The 24949-nt window shown below is 43.5% G+C and overlaps 1 protein-coding gene across 15 annotated transcripts in view; it reads right to left on the bottom strand.

Moving 5' to 3' along the window:
• kiaa1217 (KIAA1217 ortholog) overlaps positions 1 to 24949 on the bottom strand; it is a 604059-nt gene that overhangs the window by 67044 nt on the left and 512066 nt on the right. For all 15 annotated transcript variants that reach the window (XM_033015665.1, XM_033015692.1, XM_033015700.1 and 12 more), the window contains 3 exons: positions 19284 to 19382; positions 19148 to 19194; positions 12963 to 13120 (listed from right to left, as the gene is read on the bottom strand). In XM_033015665.1, coding sequence (XP_032871556.1) covers positions 12963 to 13120; positions 19148 to 19194; positions 19284 to 19382 — 304 coding nt within the window. The remainder of the gene's footprint in view (positions 1 to 12962; positions 13121 to 19147; positions 19195 to 19283; positions 19383 to 24949) is intronic.

Below are 24949 nucleotides of genomic sequence, written 5' to 3'. Positions count from 1 at the left end.
TACAAGTCCGACGTCGGGGCTGCGGGACGTCCTCAGCGGCGTGGACACCAGAGTCGGCCCCCTCCTACCGGAGTCGGCGGCTTCCAAAGTCCGTAGGCCGCGCCGGGTGGAGACTGCTGCTGTAGACCCTCTGTAAGGCGCCACAGGACTCCACGATGTTGTTCAGTGCCGCCCGCGTTGGAAGCTCTCCGCACCAGAGCTCCACGATGTTGGAGCAACGCCCAGGTAGGCATCGCCCGCTCCGCGGTGACTCCAGCGCTGCGCCGCCGCTGTAGCAGCCCCGATCCGGTTCCTGGTCCCCGGCAGGAAAGGCCGCTCCGATCCAGCTGGTAGGCCGCGAGGTGGGGGGGCGAGGACGCGACTCGGAGAAATAGTCGCGTCCCCGCCAGGAAGAGACTGGGAAACGGTTTCCCCCTTACCCTGCCCCCCTCCCCCACATAGAAAAGTTAAAGTTTCCCCCAACACAAGACTTTAGACTAACTAAAAATAAAAAAAAAGATTGAAATAACAAACAGGCTGTAGGTAGAGGCTGCTGCCAGTGTAGCGCCCCCTAGACTTCCAGCTGTATCTACCGGCCCTATCAACCTGCCAGTATAAATGTCTTCTCTTTATCTACCTTATCATGCCTGTCTTTCTCCAACACTCTATGTTTGATGTTAAATGGAGACCGTACTGGAACTGATATAATTTACTTCACTTCATAATGTCTCTGCATTAAAATAATAAATTTGCAATTAGAGCCAATTCCCGCATTAAGTCTTCCCATGACAATTCAATTCACTGTCACTGTTTTTTTTTTAATTCATTAATTATGTTTTACAATAATTAATATTAAATTTCACTAAATTCCTCTGCTGCTGAAGCTCTCATCCGTATCTTGATACCACAATTCAAAGGTATTTCTGGTAAGCTTCCTACATTTTGCTCCAGCTTGAGATTGGTTGGAATGTGAACCTCACTACTATTATTTTAAGGTGATTTGTATTGAAGCATTTAAGCAGAAGCTATGAATTTGAGATCAAAACTCCTAAACTACACAATCATCCATCTCCCCTGTGCCAAACAAAGACACAAAGCTGGAGGGCCAGGCAGCACCTCTGGAGGACATGGATTGGTGACATTCAGGGTCGGGATCCTTCTTTGGACTGATCGTGGTGAGGGGGGAGAAACCCTGGTGAGCGACAGGTAGATACAGGTGAGGTTTCTTTTTATTGGCAGATGGTTGAACAAAAGCTTGATATGAAATGGAAAAAAAGTGAGATAAGTAGATAAGGATAGAAGAGGTACAAATTGTGAAGCTAGAGGAAGGAATACAGATGTGAGGAGTTGGGTTCCCTTTCTGCTCCCCCCCCCCATCACAAAAAAGTGTATCGAGTTGAAACGCTACCTATTCAGTTTGTCCAGAAATGCTACCTGAGCCTCTGAGATACACCAGCTCTTTGTATTTTATTTTGTAAACCAGCTTGTGTAGTTCTTCATGTCTCCCCTGTTCCAACTTGTCCACTAACTCCGAGTTAAGCATGTGCTCAAATCTTAACATTATGTTTTGTTTACAAATCAACGTGCCATCACTCCCTTCAATTCCTAGTACAGACACTCTGCCACCTACGCAAGGTTCTGTAAACCTTTATCTAAGTTGGATTTTACGCAAATCAGAATCACCTTAAAACTAGGTATAAACAAAGAACTGCAGATGCTAGATAATACACAAAATGATCCAAAGTGCTGGAGTAACTCAGCATGTCAGGCAGCATCTCAGGAGAACATGTGATAGGTGACATTTTGTGTCGGGACCCTTCTTCAGACTGTCGGCCCTGCTGAGTCACTCCAGCATCTTGTGTAATTTCACCATAAAACTAGGCTGCGATGCCACTGGTCGACATAAGCGAGCCCTTCTTCACCAGTTGCCGCACCGTCTGATTGACGTGGCTATTGTTGCAGCTCACATGTTGCCCCTGGTCAACAACAGTTTCTTCAGGCTGCCTCCACTGACAGGATGCACTCGGTCACCATAGAGCTCCCTCCCCCTCTCACTAGCTGCCGCTTCTTCCTGTCAGCTGTTGCTTTGTCCGCTTCCCGCTCCACTGCTGCCTCCTCCACCTTCTCCCCCGCAGTCACCGACATCTTCCAAGGTGGAAGATGTCAGCAACTCCGTGGTAGGAGGATGTGGCAGTGGTGGAGGGGGGAGCGGCAGAGTGGACAAGGCGATGGGAGTTTACGCAAGTCGCCTATTACAGATGTCGGTGAGCGCCTGTAATATGTCACAATCCTCCAATTCCACGACTCTGGCCCCAGGTCAGGCCCAGGAGTACAGGCCCAGGAGTACAGCATGCCAGAAAAGGTAGAGAAGATGTGGCTGAATTACTGTAATAAAAAGCTGCCTGTTTCTGTAGTCAGAGAGCAATTAGAGAACGGACAGGTGGTGTCATCTCTGAATTTTCCAGCCGATGTTTGCAAATACAGGCTTTCGTCTTCTTGAATAATTCTCCGTGTCTGTGTCATCTTATCCATCTCTGAGTCTCTAAACCACGACAGTAGTAGATCAGCATGTTATTCGTAGGTAATCAAAGGCAGTCAAAGGTAGTCAAAGGTAGTTGTAGATAGTGTTAGTATAGTCGAAGGTAGTCGCAGATGGTCGTCTTCACCCTCCACTATTCAATGTCCAATTTTCCCGAAGCTAGTCAAAGCTAGTCTTCCACATAGTCGAATCTCCTTCGACTATGTAGAAGACCTCCTTCGATCTCCTTCGACTAGGTTGAAGACGAGCGTTGACTAGCTTTGGGAAAATTGGACACCGAATAGTGGAGAGTGAAGACGACCACCTTCGACTATACTAACACTATCTACATATTCGTAGGAGGTTCTCTACATAGTCGAAGGAGGTGTTTTATTTCGGCGATACAACAAGACCATGACACTTTAAAAAAATTCTCCTAAACTCTTCTAAACTGGCAAATTAGGTTCCCGCAGTGAGACAGGCCCTTTTGTTGGTGCTTGGAGAAATGAATTCACTCCTTGCATCCACCTCTTTGACGAATCTTTACCATCACCTGGCTTTGAATTTCCTTTTGTACATTGCTGATGAAAGTTTCTTGGCACTCCTGTGAAGTACTTTACCATGTTTTTCTATGTGTAAAATTCTACATCAATACACCTTGTTTTAATTTACTTCCCACATGTTATAAGCCCAACAAAAAATTAGTTGATGAAAATCAAAAACAAAATGTGGATGCTGGGAATCTGAAATTAATAACAGAAAAGGCTGGAAACACAGCAGGTTTGGGCAAAAGCTCTTTGATCTAAAAGATTAATTCCAAGTTTCTCTTTCCACAGATACTATCAGCACTGGGGTGTTTCTAGCATTCTGTATTTTTTATCTGTAATCAATTGGCAGAGTTAAATCCAACATGCCATTAAGTTTTTAAGTGGTTTGATAACAAAATACTGCAAATGTAAAAGGTATGACATTTAAAACAGGTATTCAGATCCTACCTGCAAGGCTCCAGACCTATGAAGGACCTACAGGTTTTTTCAATTGATTTTAATGCAAACTACTGAACTGTTCTTTGCAGACTGCAACAAAGTGGCAAGATTGATTGAACTCATTCATCTGAGTGAAATCAGTAACAACCATGTGCATTTAAGTAATGCTATTTTCAAAGTAAAACATCGAGAGACTTCATGTTATGTGCAGTAATTGACTTTTTAATTTACCTTTAATGCAGTCTCGTGCTTGGACTCGCTAGAATTTAGAAGATTGAGGGGGATCTTATAGAAACTTACAAAATTCTTAAGGGGTTGGACAGGCTAGATGCAGGAAGATTGTTCCCGATGTTGGGGAAGTCCAGAACAAGGGGTCACAGTTTAAGGATAAGGAGGAAGTCTTTTAGGACCGAGATGAGAAAAACATTTTTCACACAGAGAGTGGTGAATCTGTGGAATTCTCTGCCACAGAAGGCAGTTGAGGCCAGTTCATTGGCTATATTTAAGAGGGAGTTAGATGTGGCCCTTGTGGCTAAAGGGATCAGAGGGTATGGAGAGAAGGCAGGTACAGGATACTGAGTTGGATGATCAGCCATGATCATATTGAATGGCGGTGCAGGCTCGAAGGGCCGAATGGCCTACTGCTGCACCTATTTTCTATGTTTCTATGTGCACTTTCAAAGTGTTACATTCACCAGCGCACTTTTCTGTCAATGTTGAAATGCATTGGAGACTTGGACCCAAGTCGAAGCGCAGGTCTTCATCTTTAGTTTTTCTGCACTCCCTCACATTTATCTCACCCACATTCCTTTGCACATATATTTTTTTAACAATCTGGTAAAATTCCTACTGCCTTTATCTTACTGGTTGTCCCACAATTGAGGGGAAACATATTCACGGAGGAATATGCTGAAGCAGCGATGAGGAAAAAAAAGGATAATTTCTTCTAATCAGTGGCAGTGCATTCCTTGCCTAAGAACATTTTCAACACTGATTTCAGCATTGCACACTGTACTCCCACTCATAGCTATTCAGGAAAACAGACTTACGAATGCAAATAATGGCTAATGACGAAATTTTAGCCAATTTCATTCAGGACTTTAATATAAAGTAATAAATCTATCATGATTTAAAAAAAACAACCACTTGCCCAGCAATTATGATGGTAATTAATTTCTAATATTCTAAGAGGCCAACAAAGTAAAAGATCAACAAGTGCAACCTAATGATAGAAAGAAAAATATAGACACAGGAAATCAGACAAAACAAATCGCAGGGCAATCAAAGGATTTAAAATTTCAGCTTTCAATAACCATCAGAAGCCAAAGCGCTCCATTTTACATTCTAATGCTCAATGATGAGTTTTGTCATTTGAAAATGTAATGCATTGCACTGTGTTTCAATTAGAACTACTCATTCTGGTCTGCACAGCTGCCGAAAGCTCATTCCCAGTGTTCTTATTCCATTAAGTGCTTTGCAGAAGAGAGAGAGAATGTGCAATCACCCACCCACCAGCCTGCAGTAAGAGCCTGCAGTTATGAATCAACTATAATGTTATTTAATGTCCTGAAATATTAAAATCCCATTGGCCAAGAAGCAATGCACACTAAATGCTGCGGAGCTCTCATCAGGCTGAGTGATGCCCAGACTGCACTCTGCAGACGCCTCGCTACATCCATATTTATGATCTTGTCTGTACTTTAATCGCAACCTTAGAATGACACTGGTTTCAGCAAAATACAACAGTATTTCATATAGCGATGGAGTAGATTAGGGATGGACTACATTTTGCTACAATGGAACTGGATTTGTGCAGGACAGTTAATCTCCAATTGTGTTAACACTGCCTCCGACAGTTTCTTCCCAGCTGTAGTCAGGCAACTGAATGGTCCCTCTCATCAGGTAGAGAGCGGTTCTGACCTCCAATCCACCTCATTGGAGATCTTTGAACTATCTTTACTCAAGACTTTATCAGACATTATCTTGCACTTTTATCCTTTATCCGTATAACTGTAGATGGCTTGACTGTATTGGAAGTGTAGAAAAGAACTGGAGATGCTGGTTTAAATCGAAGGTAGACACAAAATGCTGGTGTAACAGCGGGACAGGCAGCATCTCTGGAGAGAAAGGATGTGTGACATTTCGGGTCGAAACCCTTCTTCACCCATTTCTTCCCTCCAGAGATGCTGCCTGTCCCGCCCGCTGAGTTACTCCAGCATTTTGTGTCTACCTCCGCTTGATTATATTCATCTGTAGTCTTTCCTTTGACTGGATAGCATGCAAACAAAAGCTTTTCACTGTACCTCGGTACACGTGACAATAATAAACTAAACTCCTCTTCACCAAGCCTCTATACCTCTTAGAAGGGAAAATGCTGAATAGATGGCTTTTGAAGGAAGCGGAATACTGGAAGAGAAATAACCAATGCACAATCCACCAGTCACCTGGCAAACAACATCACTCAAAACTGCTTCAAACAATAAAACTAACGTTCTCGAGAATACATTGGTTGCAGCATTTGTAGGGAAAATGACAAAAAGAAAGATCAGTCAAACCTATGACGTTTTACACAATTCCTTTGCAATGGAGCATCAAATGAACACGCTCTAGCAGAAAACATTGACAATGCCAATATATATTTCTGAATATTTTTGGTACTAAATTTAAGGAATAAAATTGTTACTGATCTTGCTTTTCTTCAGGTTACTAAGTTTCTCTTTTTTATGGAATATTATTATAGATGAGTACTACCTAGAAAGAGCAAGGCAACAATTGTGTCCTTTCATGATAAGATGGAAAACACAAATGATGAAAATAATAAATCAATAAACCAAACTGAATGTGCCTTCTCAGTTATTTATGGAATTTTAGTAGATTCTATTTTTGATGCAAGTTAGGAGTAAATCTGACAAGTAGGTTATCAACCATATATTGGCATAGAACAGTATAGGGCAAAGTTCCCAACAGGCATTATTCACTGATGAAAAACAAATCAATCACTTTTGCAACTTACTCTTAAAACTGCCCACTCGCGTCAGAGAGCTGTTCCAAATAGCAGCTTATTCTTATCCTATCAGCTTTCATTCGACAGTCTTGCTGATTTTCTTAACAAATTAGCTGGATGTCCCACGTCCTACCCTGAGAATTGAGTTGAGAAATCCCAGCCCTAGGTTTGCAATAATATAGACAACACAAGTAGACCGTGCAAGATATTGGTACGGTTGCATTTGGAGTACTGTGTATGGTTTTGGTCGCCCTGCTATAGAAGGATGTCATTAAACTGGAAAGGGGCCACAAAAGATTTATGAGGATGTTACTGGAGGTGAAGTGTTTGAGTTATAGGGCAAGGCTGGATAGGCTGCATCTTTTTACCCTGGAGCATAGAGGGGTGAGCATGACGTTGGATGTATATAAAACATGCATTGCAAAGATAGGCTAGATAGTCACAGTGTTTTCCCCCTGTGTGGGAGAGTTAAAACCGGAGGGTATGGTTTTAGAGTGAAAGGCGAAACATTTAAAAAGACTTGAGGGGGGGTGGAGGTGTGTGGGGAGGGATAGACGGAATTTTCACCCAAAGGGTGGAGGTCATAATGAATAGTAGAATTAGGCCATTCGGCCCATCGTCTACGCCATTCAATCATAGCTGATCTATCTCTCCCTCCTAACCCCAATCAGGGTGTGGGCATGGAGCAGACGGGCGGAGGTGATAAAGAATTGTACAATTATCACATTTAAATTGCACTTAGACATGAACATAGATCGGAAACCTTTGGAGCGATATGGATCAGGCAAAGAGAAGTCCGGCTAGCTAGGACAAGCAACTATTTTGCTGAATAATTAAAACCTTTCTGTATGTTTAAAGGGATACATAAGTTGATTCAACTATTTTAACAGGTTATACAGCTGGTAAGCTTAGTAGGAATGAAGCTATTAAGGAGTTACATTCATAACCCTAACTAGTAATGGTAGGTTTGACTATAGAGACAGCAGGGAAACAGGCCCTTCGGCCCACCAAGTCTGTGCTGACCAGCAATCACTCCATACACGCACTATCCTGCACACAAGGGACAATTTACAATTTTACCAAAGCCAATCAACCTAAAAACCTGTATGTCTTTGGAGTTTGGGAGGAAACCAGTGGACCCAGAGAAAACCCATGCGGTCACAGGGAAAACATACAAATTCCATATGGACAATACCCATAGTCAGGATTCAATCCGAGCCTCCGGCGCTATAAGGCATCAATTCTACCGCTGCGCCATTGTGCCGCCCACTGTTTGCTGATAAAGTATTGCAAAAATCAGCAACAAATTCCTGTTCCTGTCACAACTCCTCATCCCCATCTCCCATCTTTTCCCCAAGTGAATTAAACGGCAGTACCTTTCAGATCTAACAGTTTCTGGTTCGGGGGCATGGCTTGGAAAGCTGCCAAATTATTCTGTGGGACTCCAGAGCCCTTCTGGCTGCAAGATAGATTTAAATTTGCTTCAGAAATGATGCACAAGAACCATGCCCCACTACATCTGCTGGAACAATCAGTGATTCATATCCTGGGGTTAATCAATCTTGGGACCTGCCTGGAGCTCGAAATTTGTAGTTCAAGTGCCGAGGTTGGCATAATTCGAGAACTTGTGCGGTGCGCATATTTTATAACGGGAAGCTGATTTTTTCCATTTAGACAATAGGTGCAGGAATAGGCCATTCGGCCCTTCGAGCCAGCACCGCCATTCAATGTGATCATGGCTGATCATCCCTAATCAGTATCCCGTTCCTGCCTTCTCCCCATATCCCCTGACTCCACTATCTTTAAGAGCCCTATCTAGCTCTCTCTTGAAAGCATCCAGAGAACCCGCCTCCACCGCCCTCTGAGGCAGAGAATTCCACAGACTCACCACTCTCTGTGAGAAAAAGTGTTTCCTCGTCTCTGTTCTAAATGGCTTACTCCTTCTTCTTACACTGTGGCCCCTGGTTCTGGACTCCCCCAACATCGGGAACATGTTTCCTGCCTCTAGCGTGTCCAAACCCTTAACAATCTTATATGTTTCAATGAGATATCCTCTCATCCTTCTAAACTCCAGTGTACAAGCCCAGCTGCTCCATTCTCTCAGCATATGACAGTCCCGCCATCCCGGGAATTAACCTTGTAAACCTACGCTGCACTCCCTCAATAGCAAGAATGTCCTTCCTCAAATTAGGGGACCAAAACTGCACACAATACTCCAGGTGTGGTCTCACTAGGGCTCTGTACAACTGCAGAAGGACCTATTTGCTCCTATATTCGATTCCTCTTGTTATATTGGCCAACATGCCATTCTTTTTCTTCACTGCCTGCTGTACCTGCATGCTTACTTTCAGAGACTGATGTACAAGGACCCCCAAATCCCGTTGTACTTCCCCTTTTCCCAACTTGACGCCATTTAGATTTAAGCACAGCGTGTCCCATTCATTCCTGGGCATATATTCACTATTGGCTCATGAGGAAATCATAGTAAAATACTATAACCACAGGACTTAATCTTGTAAACCTATTTTCTCGCATACTTCAAAGTAACACTGTAACATGGAATGTTATTTTAAGTGGGAAATATACTTGTTTTATTTTTATATTTATATAAAAAGATTCATTTGAAGGATCAGACATGGACTAGTTGATAGCACTGTAAATCGAGTCAGAATGTTGTGAGTTCAAATCCTGTTCCAGAGACTTGAACATAAAAATCTACGCCAGCACTGAGAGTACTCCACTGTTGAAGGCACCATTTTTGAAATGAAGCATCAGACCAATAATTTATTTGGTCTCAAAAGCAATAGATCTCATGGCCAACATTTAACCCTCAAACCAACACCACTTACAAATTACAGAGTCAGTTGTTGTTAAAAAAAAGTGTTGTGAGAAACGCAGTGTGGCGGGCAGCGTTTGTGGAGGGAAACAAACAGAGGACATTTCGGGTCAGGTCTCTTTGTACTGATTAGCATGGGGGAGAATAGCTGGAAAAGAGAGGTGGATCAAAGGCTGGTAAATGATAGGTGGTATTGTTTTGTCGTAGCTTGGCATGTGTAAACTGCACTGGACTGGACTTCTTTGAGTATAATTGCATTTACAATTTGTTTAGGAAGGAACTGCAGATGCAGGTTTACACCAAAGATAGACACAAAATGCTGGAGTAACTCAGCGAGGCAAGTAGCATCTCTGGATAGAAGGAATGGATGATGTTTCGGGTCGAGACTCTTCTTCAGGTTCAGAGATGCTGCCTGTCCCGTTGAGTTCCTCCAGCATTTTGTGTCTTTTCTAAGTATTTACAATTTACTTCCTTTACACTGATTGTAAAATGTTTTGGGACTGCCTGAGGTTGTAAAAGTAATTATATGAATACAAATGTTCCTTTTAATGCACAAGACCAAACAATGTTGCTCCTTTCCAAAATAAGGCCAATACAATTGTTGATATGAAAGCATTAAGAGAAGACATGGGTTATAGAGAATTACATTAGCCATCTGGTGGCCTAAGCACAAATCTGGAGTGTTACCATAGTGGCTCCTCTGGTGTGCATTGACTTCCAGTTCATATTTGTCATTGTTTCAGATGTTCAACGGTCGCATTTGTCAGATGGTCAACATGTCTGAACAGCAGACCCACTCTGAGTCTAAAATTATTTTGTAACAGAGAACGCAAAACTTCGACAGACTTTAGTGAATAAAAGTTACCTTAGAATAATAGTTACCTTACAGTGGTGACATAGGTAGACAGGGCAGTGAAAGAGGATAGTTGCATTCATCGGATGGGACGCTGAATACAAGAGTTGGAACATCATGTTACAACTGCACAAGACGTTGGTGAGACCACACCGGAAATATTGAGTGCAGTTCCAAATCATCATATTACACAGATGTCATCAAGCTAGAAAGGGTGCAGAAAAGATTCGCAAGGATGTTGCTGGGACTGCAGGAATAATGGTTATAAGGAGAGACTGGAGAAGTTATGATTATTTTCCTGTGAGACCATACCTTGAATATTGAGTGCTGTTGCGTTTGCAACACTATGCAGATGTCATTAAAGTAGAGAGAGGGTTAAGAAAAGAAGTTGCTGGGACTGGAGGGCTTGAGTTATTAGGAGAGACTAGAGAGGTTATAATGATTTTCCTTGGTTTATAAAATCATGAGGGGTATAGATAAGATGGATTGTTACAGTCTTTTTCTGAGGGAGTATAAACTCGGAGGGCGCGGTTTTAAGTTGAAAGGGCAGAGATTTAAAGAGGACATGAGAGGCAAGTTATTCACACAAGGGTGGTGGATATATGGAACGAGCTGCCAGAGGAAGTGGCAGAGGTAACTGTAAGCAATTACAATGTTTAAAATACACTTGGACAGGTATGTGGATAGCAAAAGGTTTAGAGAGAAATTAGCTAAAAGTAGGGAAATGGGACAAGCTCAGGAAGACTCCTTGGTCCACGTGGACAAGTTGCGGCAAACGGCCTGTTCTGTGCTGTATAACTCTATTTTGTCAGTCAAACAGCACAAGGTGTTTATTTTGTGACTGGGGTAAAGAGTTCTGAAGCTCAGTATTGATTTTTTGCAGTGTAGTTTCTTCCAGAAGATGCGGTACAGTCACAATAAAAATAGCTCCGAAAAACTTGATCAGTTGCTTAACTCCTCAAGCCCTAAGGAAACATAACACTGATACAAACGGGTTCCATTTGTCCCTTCAACATCCCTCACAGGTGATGATGAGCTGAACTTTAAACTGTCTGGGGCTTTCTTTCATCTTCTATGTGGAAGGTCACTGAAATATCTCCCTTGTTCGGGCTACATAAGCCAGAAGCCATACAGCCTATGCATGCATCTTCGACTGCAAAGAGATGGCAGAAATGTTACTCCCAACAATGCCATTCCTAAAGACAGAGAAGCATAGCTCACCATCGCAGTGAAACTGTGCTATACAATAAAGGGCCTGTCCCACTTACATGTCCTTGGCACGCAAATTGAGGCACACGGGCATCTATTGGCCGCGAGGGGCTGGTCCCACTTAGAAGAGCGGAGGGGTATGGAGTTGTGCGCGACATCGCGCGGGGCTCCGAAATTCTTATAGTGAACAAAATCTTCACGCTCCAATGGCCTGTCGTGGAACTGACGGCCAAAGTGGGACAGGCCCAAGACCTTGGCGCGACGCAACGTCTCACCTTCAACAGCAGCAAAAGCAGGCAAACGATCGCCGAACTCGGCCTGGGGCTCAGGGCCATTGCGGTCCGGATCCGCCCCCACTTCTACTCCCAGAGCGGGGCCAAGAAAATTGAAGATAGACACAAAATGCAGGGTAAACTCAGTGGGACCGGCTGCATCTCTGGAGAGAAGCAATTGGTGACGTTTCGGATCAAAACCCTTCTTTTCAGACTGAAGAAGAGTCTCGACACGAAACATAATGGATGGGATTTATATAGCGCCTTTCTAATACTCAAGGCGCTTTACATCGCATTATTCATTCACTCCTCAGTCACACTCGGTGGTGGTAAGCTACTTCTGTAGCCACAGCTGCCCTGGGGCAGACTGACGGAAGCGTGGCTGCCATTCTGCACCTACGGCCCCTCCGACCACCACCAATCACTCACACACATTCACACACATTCACACACAGGAACATCACCCATTGCTTCTCTCCAGAGATGCTGCCGGTCCCGCTGAGTTACTCCAGCTTTGTGTCCATCTTCAAATGACATCACGCGCTCCAGCCGGCTGTGCGTACGCATGTAATCGTGCCCGACCTTCGCGGGACCGTCTCGGCTCAACGCGACCACGAGGTTGCGTAGTTTGCGTGCCAAGGACACGTAAGTGGGACAGGCCCTTAAATTGCTTCAGAAATAAATGCCACATAAAGATGAGTTCCGCTGCTGCTTAGCAAGGACACATGCAGTTTGCTCTGTATACAATACAATACAATACCTTTTATTTGTCATTTGAACCTCACATGAGGTTCAAACGAAATTTGGTTTCTGCAGCCATACAAAAAAAGAACCAAGACACACACCAACACAATTCAATTCACATAAACATCCATCACAGTGAGTCCTCCTCACTGTGATGGAAGGCAAAACTTAAACATATCTCTCCCCTGCACTCCCCTCTCCCCCCCATGTCAGAGTCAAAGACAGAGTCAAAGCCCCCGGCGGGCGATGTTATATGTCCCGCAGCCATTAAAGCCACGCCGGGTGATGCAAGGCCACGCACCGGGTCTTGGTGTTGGAGCCCCGGCGGGCGCTCGCAAAGTCCCGCGGCCATTCCAAGATTTAACACTGTATAAAATCTTTGGCATATCAATCTACAATGCAGAACAAATGCTTATTCCAATCCTAATATAGGATGAATGAGAATAAAGTAACCTACATTCATAATCTTATCCCAATCAATTAAACTCTTAATCTCTGAGGGGAAACATTTAGATACTGTGGCAAGTTTATAGTCTTCTGGGTGGAAACGTGAACAGATACCTGTGATTGTCTCAACTGCTGAAGCTGCATGCGCAGGTCATGAATATTCTTCCGTAAATCATACACATTGCTTTGAATTTTCTGCTGACAGGAAGCAGAGGGTTGGGCAGCCACGCCCGAAGATTCCAGAATCACCACTGAGGTTTCACTTGTTAGACCTGCAAGGGAAAATTATTCCATGAGCTGGAAAAAAAACAAAACAAAAGCCCTTTTTGGGAAGATTTAAATTTGGCTGCAATCAATGCTCAATGTAATTCTGAGGAGACACCTGGCTGCTTGCAAGCAGGCAGTTGTTACAGATGTCTGAAGGGTTCAGATTAATACCATGGCAAAACACAATTTTCACAATGCACAAGCAGATCAACAAATCCAGATTACAGAATGAAACATAATTCAGCTTGAATTGAGCAATTTAACTTTGGAATTTAATAATAAACTATTATCATTAGGAAAAGATTAATACTCTGCCATATGAGTGGAACTCTATCTGACATTTACATGATCAGTTTAAAATATCAAAATGCTACATTTTATTTTATACTAGGCCAAGTGGACCCGTTGGGTCCCTGTCACATGGGAGGGCTGGTCCCAAAACCCAATATTCTGCCACTCACCCATAGCCCCCACCTGCATTCCAGTTGTGACACCAGAGATCCATGTTATGACGCGAGTCACGGCAACTCGCCATCCCTCTTCCTACTCCTATCCTCCTTCATTCCCCCAACACTCCCTCCCCCTCCTCCTCTTCACCCTCCATCTTCTCTTTCCTCCTCCACTCCTCCCTCTCCTTTCCCCTACCCTCAGTCACTCCCTCCCTCCATAACCCCTCTCCCCACCCTATCCCACTCCTCTCCCCCTATCTCCCTGCTTCCCCCACTCCTCACCTCTCCTCTATCCCACTTCCCCACTAAACACAATGTTTAAATAACATTTCTCCTCCTCCCCTACCCCACTCCCTTCCTCCCTCTCCTTACACCAATGTAACAAATCTCTCACTGCACTGGGTGAAACACTGTTGATGGGCAGTTTATGTAAATGAGACCCCATTGTGATGTCATACGCTGCTAACTGCCAGTGAAACACTGCTGTCGGGCAGTTTAGGTAAATAAGATTCCATTGTGACGTCATAGCTGCTAACTGCCACTGTGATTTCAAGTGATTTTTTCTCAAACTGGATTTTGTAAAGTTAAAAAAGTGAATAACTTGTAAAATATAACATCAATCTGAACGAAACTTGATAAAAACACACAAGACAATTGTGAATAAGGTGGTCCAAAAATTGTGGCGCTATCATGTACCGTTTTGGTGTAGTTCCAGAAGCAGATGGGACAATTGCACGCAGACAGACAGAATCACAAACAAGATGAGAGTTTTAGTAATATACTAGACCAAGGGCAGACACGTTGGGTCTGCTCCCCCAATGCAGCCGTTCCCTACCCGTAGCCCCCACGGGAGACGTGGTCCTCCAACTCAAGTGGCTCAGGAATGAGCAGCGCGGCTGGTTTTAAATGGCGTCTTTGAGGCGAGATGCGGGCGCCAGCAGCCGTTATGGTCGCCAGCCAGCAGGAGGCGACAAAATGAGTGAGTGAGGGGGGGGGGCGACAAAATGAGTGAGTGGGGGGTGGGGAGAAGGATTTAATGAAAAATGTGGACATAAACATAACGAAATCTAATGAGGAGTGGATAGTTGGAATGAAAAGTGAAATGTCTACCGAAATGGCTGCTTGTATGGGTGAGAAGCCAGTTTATTTTTGAAATTTTGGGGGGTGGGGGGGGGGGGGGGGGGGGGGGGTGGGGGGGAGAAGGATTTGATTAAAAACGTGTACTTAAACACGACGAAATGTAATGAGGAGCGGATACTTAGAAAGAAAAGTGAAATCTCTACCGAAATGGAAAAGATCTCGGCAATTGAGCGTCTGGATTCGGCGTGGCAATGAATCAAAGGAAGAAATGCAGCCGGCAGCCGTACATGTAAATGGATCCATTCCGATTGGATATCTGCGAGCATCGGCCATTCCGATTGGACATCTGCGAGTATTGGGCATTGTGACATCACACGATGGAACGAATCAAAAGGCAGAAAGGCAGCCGGACGGCAGGCAGCCGGACGGCAGCCAGACGGCAGGCGGCAGGCACAGAGTTTTAATAGTATATAGATAGATAATTTGCATGCATCATCAAACATTGGAAGTAGTTTATGCAGTTTTCTAAAATTTATCAGATTTAACCTCACCTGATTGTACAACCAATTAATCTACGTTTTCTCACATTTGGATTAAGGGTGGCGTATCTGCTTTGAACAGATTGCAAATGTTCTTCAATCACTTTGGCACATTTTATTAGACAGTAATCACTCTGAAACTTGAATTTCAAACTAACCTAGACAGATGGAATGAGTCAGCTCCCTATAATCACTGCTAAGGTTCCTAAATCATATGTGCAGCTAATTCAGTCCTTGCTGAGCTGGAGCCCAAGGCTCTAGGATACAGGGAATTCAAAATTAAATGAAACAATTCTATCAGTCACCCACAAGAAAAAGGTAAGTGGCTGGGAACTTAACATGCCACTATTATAATTAGAGGCAAGAGGCGTATAACATTTCAACCAGTACAAACACTGTGTTTTAGTCACCAATAGGAAATGCTGCTCTCAACAAAGTGTCCGACTTGAAATATCATCTATCTGTGTCCTTGAGAAATGCTGCCTAACCTATTGAGTTACTCCAGCACATTGTGACTTTTTTGTAAACCAGCATCTGCAGCCCCTTGATCTACAATATTAGCCTCCCACTGAGGTTAAAAATAATTTCACTCATAATACTGAATAACCTTATCCTGTAAAATGCAATACCATTGAATCTTCAAAACCCTAAGTTTCAAAGTGCATTTTTTTGGAATTTGCTTAATTTGGAAATCAGTCCGGAATACACATGGAGTGTGAAATAGAAACTGTTGCCGCTGCTATTAAAGATAGATTAAGAACAGACATCAGAATGAGTTTCCATACAGTGAATAGGAATGTGTGGAGGAGGTACTGATCTCGTTGGTTGCTGCAGCCATAACAACAGGGTACAGATGCAAGACAATCACAAACAATACAAAAGGAGAGATTAGCGGAAGTCATGTTATAACAGCGTGATCCACGAACAACATTGGAAGCAGAATCCACAAACTTGAAACTAAAAATGATTTTAAAAGGTATGGAAAGAGCAGGCCTGATGGTCGGAATGGCTTCTTTCTGCACTGGTGGAGCCGGCGTACTTTGTAACTTTGTCAGCGCCATAGGTGGCTGCTATTTGTACACCTTGGGTATACAAGCAAAGAATCTCACAGTGCTTTGTTACATGTGACAATAAAATATTCCATTCCATTCCACTTTTCCTTCATTTCTGTTTTCTCCTCGCCAATTATCTTCCCATGCAGAACACCACCTCACTGCGGCATCACGTTTGCTGCGTCCCTTATTTAGGATCATGAAGTGCCATTTTGAAAATACACATTACCCACATCTAGTGCAGCCCAGTAGCCATTGCAACAAGGTTGGTCAGGTATGACTTATCTAAAAAAATAACTATCAGAAAATACCGCATGATCCTACTTCTGTAACAAGATAGTTTAATCTCCCGCAGTGGCGACAAGTTTCCTTACATGCCAGACTGATTGACTGCACTAAAATAGCAGCAAGACAGTAAGGCTCCTCTACAGTCCCACAGTGTTAGGCTCTTGCTGTTTCTTCATAGACAAACTAAAGGGCAATAAAGAGTTTGTACATTCTCCCTGTGACCATGCGGGTTTTTTCCGGGTGCTCTGATTTCCTCCAACACTCCAAAGACTTGCATGTTTGTAGATTGTAGATTGTAGGAATAACTGTGCACAGTTCCCTGAAGGTGGAATCTCATGTAGATAGGGTGGTAAAGAAAGCTTTTGGTATGCTGGCCTTTATAAATCAGAGCATTGAGTATAGAAGTTGGGATGTAATGTTAAAATTGTACAAGGCATTGGTGAGGCCAATTCTGGAGTATGGGGTACAATTTTGGTCGCCTAATTATAGGAAGGATGTCAACAAAATAGAGAGAGTACAGAGGAGATTTACTAGAATGTTGCCTGGGTTTCAGCAACCAAGTTACAGAGAAAGGTTGAACAAGTTAGGTCTTTATTCTTTGGAGCGCAGAAGGTTAAGGGGGGACTTGATAGAGTTCTTTAAAATGATGAGAGAGATAGACAGAGTTGATGTGGGTAAGCTTTTCCCACTGAGAGTAGGGAAGATTCAAACAAGAGGACATGACTTGAGAATTAAGGGACAGAAGTTTAGGGATAACATGAGGGGAAACTTCTTTACTCAGGAGTGGTAGCTGTGTGGAATGAGCTTCCAGTGGAAGTGGTGGAGGCAGGTTCGTTTTTATCATTTAAAAATAAATTTGATAGGTATATGGACGGGAAAGGAATGGTGGATTATGGTCTGAGTGCAGGTAGATGGAACTGGGGGAAAATAAGTGTTCGGCACGGACTAGAAGGGTCGAGATGGCCTGTTTCCGTGCTGTCATTGTTATATGGTTATATGGTTGTATTAATAGGTTATGATAAAATTGGCTCTGGTGTGCAGGATAGTGCTAGTGTTCGGGGTGATCACCAGTCAGCGTGGACTCAGTGCGCAGAAGGGTATGTTAACGCACTGTATCTCTAAAGTCTAAACAGGAGAGACGATGATCATAAATGAATAAGTTCCACTGATGCACGCAATAGCTCTCAATTTCTCAGAGTTTCAGACTCTGCAGATCTCCGATAGCTCAGAGTTCATCGTTTAGATTAGTTTCAGGATACAGCAAGGAAACAGGCCCTTCAGCCCACTGTTACACTATCCTTCACACACTAGAGACAATTTACAATTATACCAAGCCAATTAACTTACAAACCTTTGGAGTGTGGGAAAAAAACCTACGCAGGTGGCGGTAAGAACGTACAAAAACTGTACAAGCAGCAACTGTAGTCAGGATCAAACCTGGGTCTCTTGCGCTGAAAGAGACTCCACTGTTGCACCACCGTGCTGCCCAGAGGTACACTGAAACAATCTGCCTGGCATGCACTTATTTCAGTCTGGAATAAATGCAACTCTGCTTTCAACCCAAGCCAGCACAAGAGACAAATGCAGATAGCTGAATGTTATAAAAATATTCCATTGCTGTCATATCTTCAGCAAAGGATTTGTCAGGCAGGTGCAATAACCTCAATGTTACCCAGGTCAGATTCAGAGTACTTCAATAAAAAATGAATTATAACTAATAAGCAAAGGTTCACACACAGAGTGAAAAACTTCTCAATTCCAATATCCCACAAAGCCTTACTGATACCTCTTCACTTGTTCTATTGGTCTCCTCTAGGATGTGCTGTACTGGTTTCAAGTTGATTATCATTTTTTTGGGTTTCGTTTAGAGATACAGTGTGGAAAAAGGCCCCGCACACTTACACTATCCAAGAAACACTACAGGCAATTTACAATTATACCAACCCAATTAACCCACAAACTTCTATGCCTTTGGAGCGTGGGAGGAAACATGAACACCCGGAAAAAAGCCACTCAGGTCACGGGGAGAATGTACAGACAAGCGCCCATAGTCAGGATCGAACCCGGGTCTCTGGAGCTGTAAGGCAGCAACTCTACCGCTGCACCACTGTGCCGCCATTTTCTTTTGCCTCCATGTATATTTTCTTTTTGCTGAGGGTTGAATCTATTTCCTCCAGATTACCTGCTGCCAAAGGAAGTACCCTGTCAATCTGCAAGGTGTGTGAGCCTTTTAGGTGGTATATGTATCCAGTTTGCTTAATTGATGTTATTTGATCTTCCAAGTCAGCAACTTATGGTTCAACACTACTTCAGGAATTGAGCCAAGCATTTCAGTACTGACATGGTACCATGTTTTAAGAACATACCTCCTTTAAATGAATCGCTCAACCAAAGCCCTCCTATGTTGCCAGATTAGAGGAGGAGGCTACTGAATGTATGAGCAGTTCCAAAGAACACATTCATCTCTGCATTAAAATTGCTTGTGATGTTAAATTGGTCCTTTCCATTTCCTCTGAGCTATAAAACGTGTGATACATGATGTTGCATTTACTCACTGTGAACAATCAATACATTTGAAGTATTCTAGAGAAAATGTTTCCATTTGGAAAATGAAGAATAATTACCTTGTATCTCATTGATGATGGCTTGTGGCACAACTTTTAACTTCTCACTGAGGAAAGAAAAACCAAGTAAGTGTGTAAGTTTTTTATTTACTGAATGTTTCCATCATTTTCTGTTTTTATGTTCCTTTTCTCTTACCTGGGAAGTTCTTTTGTACCATTGCCTCCCTTGAACAGTGCAGACTGAACAAGTCCCGTCAAACTAGCAATCTGCTTCTCCATAGCTTTCATTCGTTCCCTAAGTAAAAAAAGCCAGATTTTAGTCGTGCATTGGAACAGACTAATTAATCATTGAGTCATAGAGTGATCCAGTGTGGAAACAGGCCCTTCGGCCCAACTTGCCCACACCGGCCAACATGTCCCACCTGCCTGCGTTTGGTCCAAAGCCCTCCAAACTTGTCCTATTCATGTACATGTCTAACTGTTTCTTAAACGTTGGGATAGTCCCAGCCTCAACTACCTCCTCTGACAGCTTGTTCCATACACCCACCACCCTTTTTGTGAAAAAGTCATCCCTCAGATTCCTGTTAAATCTGTTCCCCTTCACCTTGAACCTATGTCCTCTGGTCCTCGATTCCCCTACCCTGGGCAAAGATTCTGTGCATCTACCCAATCTATTCCTCTCATGATTTTATACACCCCTATAAGATCACCCTTCAACCTCCTGCGCTCCAAGGAATAGAGACCCAGCCTACTCAACCTCTCCCTATAGCTCAGATTCTCTAGTCCTGGCAATATCCTCGTAAATCTTCTCTGAACATTTTCAAGTTTGACAATATCTTTCCTATAACATGGGGTGCCCAGAAGTGTGAACGCAATACTCCCAATGCAGTCTCAGTAACATCTTAAGGGCCTGTCCCACTAGCATGCGATTGCATGCGTCTAGCGCGACCAAACGTGGTGGCTTGAGCCGTACGGCCTCGCAGGGCCGGTCCCACTTCCAACCGCGGCGCCGTCTGAAGCTGGTCCCGACATCATACTCACCAATCAGCTGGGCAGGAGGCGGGCTGACTGAATTTGGACGTCGCACGGCGTCGGGCAGTTACGTCATCACGCAACGGCACGCCAGGTGGTGACGTCATCGCGCAACGCCATGCGTTAAGCGTACGCCGTCAAGACGCTGCGTACGGCGTCAAGACGCTGTGTACGGCGTCGAGACACTGCGTACGCCCATTGCCGCTCGGGATTTTTGGATAGTGTCAGTTTTTCGGAGCCCCGCGCGATGTCGGGACCAGCCCCATATGGCTCCGGCGATCGAAGTGGGACCGGCCCCGCGAGGCCGTAGGCTCAAGCGACCACGTTAGGTCGCGCTAGCCGCATGCAGTCGCATGCTGGTGGGACAGGCCCTTTATACAACTGCAACATGACCTTCCAGCATCTCTTCGCAATACACTGACTAATGAAGGCCAGTGTGCCATTATTATGTGCAATTAGGAGCAGGAACAGGTCACTTGGCTGCTCTCCCATCAAAATTCAGGACCAACAGGTAAATGTACTTAAAATGAACAGCTCGTGAGCTTCGATAGCTGAGTGGTTTAGGTGCTGGACTTAAAATCTAACGAGGAATCCTCACACAGGTTTGAACCCTGCTGCATATTCTTGATAATGTACTAGTGTCATGGATAGGAAAGGTTTAAAAGGATATGGACAAAATACCGGCAATTGTGACTATAACCATATAACATATAACCATATAACAATTACAGCACGGAAACAGGCCATCTCGACCCTTCTAGTCCGTGCCGAACACATAATCTCCCCTAGTCCCATATACCTGCGCTCAGACCATAACCCTCCATTCCTTTCCCATCCATATAACTATCCAATTTATTTTTAAATGATAAAAACGAACCTGCCTCCACCACCTTCACTGGAAGCTCATTCCACACAGCTACCACTCTCTGAGTAAAGAAGTTCCCCCTCATGTTACCCCTAAACTTCAGTCCCTTAATTCTCAAGTCATGTCCCCTTGTTTGAATCTTCCCTACTCTCAGTGGGAAAAGCTTTTCCACGTCAACTCTGTCTATCCCTCTCATCATTTTAAAAACCTCTATCAAGTCCCCCCTTAACCTTCTGCGCTCCAAAGAATAAAGCCCTAACTTGTTCAACCTTTCTCTGTAACTTAGTTGCTGAAATCCAGGCAACATTCTAGTAAATCTCCTCTGTACTCTCTCTATTTTGTTGACATCCTTCCTATAATTAGGCGACCAAAATTGCACACCATACTCCAGAATTGGCCTCACCAATGCCTTGTACAATTTTAACATTACATCCCAACTTCTATACTCAATGCTCTGATTTATAAAGGCCAGCACACCAAAAGCTTTCTTTACCACCCTATCTACATGAGATTCCACTTTCAGGGAACTGTGCACAGTTATTCCCAGATCCCTCTGTTCACCTACATTCTTCAATTCCCTACCATTTACCATGTATGTCCTATTTTGATTTGTCCTGCCAAGATGTAGCACCTCACACTTATCAGCATTAAACTCCATCTGCCATCTTTCAGCCCACTCTTCCAACTGGCATAAATCTCTCTGTAGACTTTGAAACTCTACTTCATTACCCGCAACCCCACCTATCTTAGTATCATCTGCATACTTATTAATCCAATTTACCACACCATCGTCCAGATCATTGATGTACATGACAAACAACAGTGGACCCAACACAGATCCCTGTGGCACCCCACTCGTCACTGGCCTCCAACCTGACAAACAACCATCCACCATTACTCTCTGGCATCTCCCATTCAGCCACTGTTGAATCCATCTTGCTACTCCACCATTAATACCCAACCATTGAACCTTCTTAACCAACCTTCCATGAGGAACCTTGTCAAAGGCCTTACTGAAGTCCATATACACAACATCCACTGCTTTACCCTCATCAATTTCCCGAGTAACATCTTCAAAAAATTCAAGAAGATTAGTTAAACATGACCTTCCAGGCACAAATCCATGTTGACTGTTCCTAATCAGACCCTGTTTATCCAGATGTTTATATATATTATCTCTAAGTATTCTTTCCATTAATTTGCCCACCACTGACGTCAAACTAACAGGTCTATAATTTCTAGGTTTACTCTTAGACCCCTTTTTAAACAATGGAACAACATGCGCAGTACGCCAATCCTCCGGCACTATTCCCGTTTCTAATGACATTTGAAATATTTCTGCCATAGCCCCTGCTATTTCTACACTAACTTCCCTCAATGTCCTAGGGAATATCCTGTCCGGACCTGGAGACTTATCCACTTTTATATTTCTCAAAAGTGTCAGTACTTCCTCTTCTTTGATCCTCATAGTTTCCATAGCTACTCTACTTGTTTCCCTTACCTCACATAATTCAATATCCTTCTCCTTGGTGAATACCGAAGAAAAGAAACTGTTCAATATCTCCCCCATCTCTTTTGGCTCTGCAGATAGTTGGCCACTCTGACTCTCTAATGGACCAATTTTATCCCTCGTTATCCTTTTGCTATTAATATAGCGGTAGAAACCCTTCGGATTTACTTTTACCTTACTAGGGCAGCATAGTGGTGCAGCTGGAAGAGCTACTGCTTCATAGCACCAGAGTCCCAGGTTTGAGCCTGACCCTGGGTGCTGCTTGTGTGGAGTTTGTACGTTCTCCCTGTGACCCCCCCCCCCCCCCCCCACCCAACCAGGGTTTCCTCCAGGTGCTCCGGTTTCCGACAACATCCTAAAGACATATGGGGTTTGTTGGTTAATTGGCTCCTGTAAATAAATAATTGCCCCTAATGCGGAAAAGACTTGTGGAATAACATAGAACTAGTGTGAAAAAAGGGTAATTAGAATGGACAAACTGGATTACAAGACTTGTTCCCGTGCCATATAATTATGATTTTAAAGTTTTTCATTTCTATTGACAAGGTAACATCTATTTACTATCCATTTCCAATTAACCTGAGCTTGAGTTAGTGAGCTTTTACTCAGCAGTCATGGCACTAGCAAGGGATTTAACATTCAAAGCCTGTGCTGTCCTATAAATCTAACAAGATAATAAAAATACTGTAAGACCACTCAGGGAAGCAACTCACTCTGCACACACAGCAGACTGCTCATTACATGAAATACTTCCACAGCAAAAGAAAACATGGAAGAGAGGAATGGCTTAAACACCATTTGTAAACTGTATTTAAATCCAAAAATCCCTTTATTTGTTTGACTCTATTGAAAAATATTAATTGTAATAATGATTGGATATTATTATACTGGCAGCTCGACCAGGATTTAGACCACATAAGCAAAATCATATCACAACATTCAAATAATAAGCCTTTCATACTGCTGAAATAATCCCCATAAATCTACCGTGTTCCTGTGAAATCTAATCATGTGAAAATAGCCCACCTGTGGAACTTTGGTCGGATGTGCTAAACTGGTTTATAAGTAGAATTTTGTGACCTTCTAAAGCCTGTGATTTATTTTAACATTGGGAAGTGGTTTTAATGGCATGAAATGAAGAAAATAGCTGGTTGGGCTTGAATCTCAATTATAGTGGTCAAAGCCAATGAGTTTCAGACATTTACAGTAGTAAATTTCTGGAACAGAAAAGCACGAATACACATTCTCGTTCCAGCGATATGCCTGCATTCTTCACGATACGTGATCAGGAGAAAAACATGCAAAAACAAATTGAAAATTGCTGACTAATTGCTTTTGTCTATTAAGTAAGGGTCAATGCCTTCTCATAATGCAAATGAAGTGCATTTGCAGTCTACTGATTCAGAGATTCATTAGAGCACAAAGAGGACCACTCAGCAGATTCATAACCTCATTCAACGAGGTCAGGCAGCATCTGATGATCATTTCTGTGGCTCTGTATCTGCCCAGGAGATGGCTGTAGGCTTTGGATTTTATAAATGGTTCCCCGACATTAGAGAGTGAACAACACGCAGAACGAGGACATTATGGCGGATGCGTGGAGGATGGGTGGTGAGGAAATGGTCAATTATTGCAGGGAAATGATATGGATCAAGTTGGGAAGGTATGACATCCTAGGGTGGGGAGAAAAAGCCCATAATCAGTACTGGGGAGAAGTAAGTTTCAGGAAGGAGTCACGAGGCAATCCTGCTCCTCGGTTCACTGCCAGTGGTGTCAAACAGGTGCTTAGATTGTTCAGCGAGCAGGTTCCACCCTCTCACTGCCAGGTTTCCCTAGCCTGGGAAAAACACACTACGATAGTTGATAGCCAATAAACAAGCCTCGACTTGCATTTGGATGTTAATATAATGTACTGCCTCATGGAGACAGGCTCAGGGCAGTGCTGAACTACTCTTTGATGTCCCTCGAACGATGCTTGACTGGACTTTGCTGGCTTTACCTTGCACAAAATGTTATTCCCTTGTCATGTATCTATACACTGTAAATAGATTGATTGTAATCATGTGTTGTCTTTCTGCTGACTGGTTAGAAACATGGAAACATAGAAAATAGGTGCAGGCCATTCGGCCCTTCGAGCCTGCACCGCCATTCAATGTGATCATGGCTGATCATCCAACTCAGTATCCTGTACCTGCCTTTTCTCCATACCCCCTGATCCCTTTAGCCACAAGGGCCATATCTAACTCCCTCTTAAATATAGCCAATGAACTGGCCTCAAATACCTTCTGTGGCAGAGAATTCCAGAGATTCACCACTCTCTGTGTGAAAAATGATTTTCTCATCGCAGTGCTAAAAGACTTCCCCCTTATCCTTAACTGTGATCCCTTGTTCTGGACTTCCCCAACATCGGGAACAATCTTCCTGCATCTAGCCTGTCCAACCCCTTAAGAAATTT

Source organism: Amblyraja radiata, chromosome 2 (assembly GCF_010909765.2).
Source record: "Amblyraja radiata isolate CabotCenter1 chromosome 2, sAmbRad1.1.pri, whole genome shotgun sequence".
Taxonomy (NCBI): Eukaryota; Metazoa; Chordata; class Chondrichthyes; order Rajiformes; family Rajidae; genus Amblyraja; species Amblyraja radiata.
This window is presented reverse-complemented; position numbering and strand designations above follow the sequence as displayed.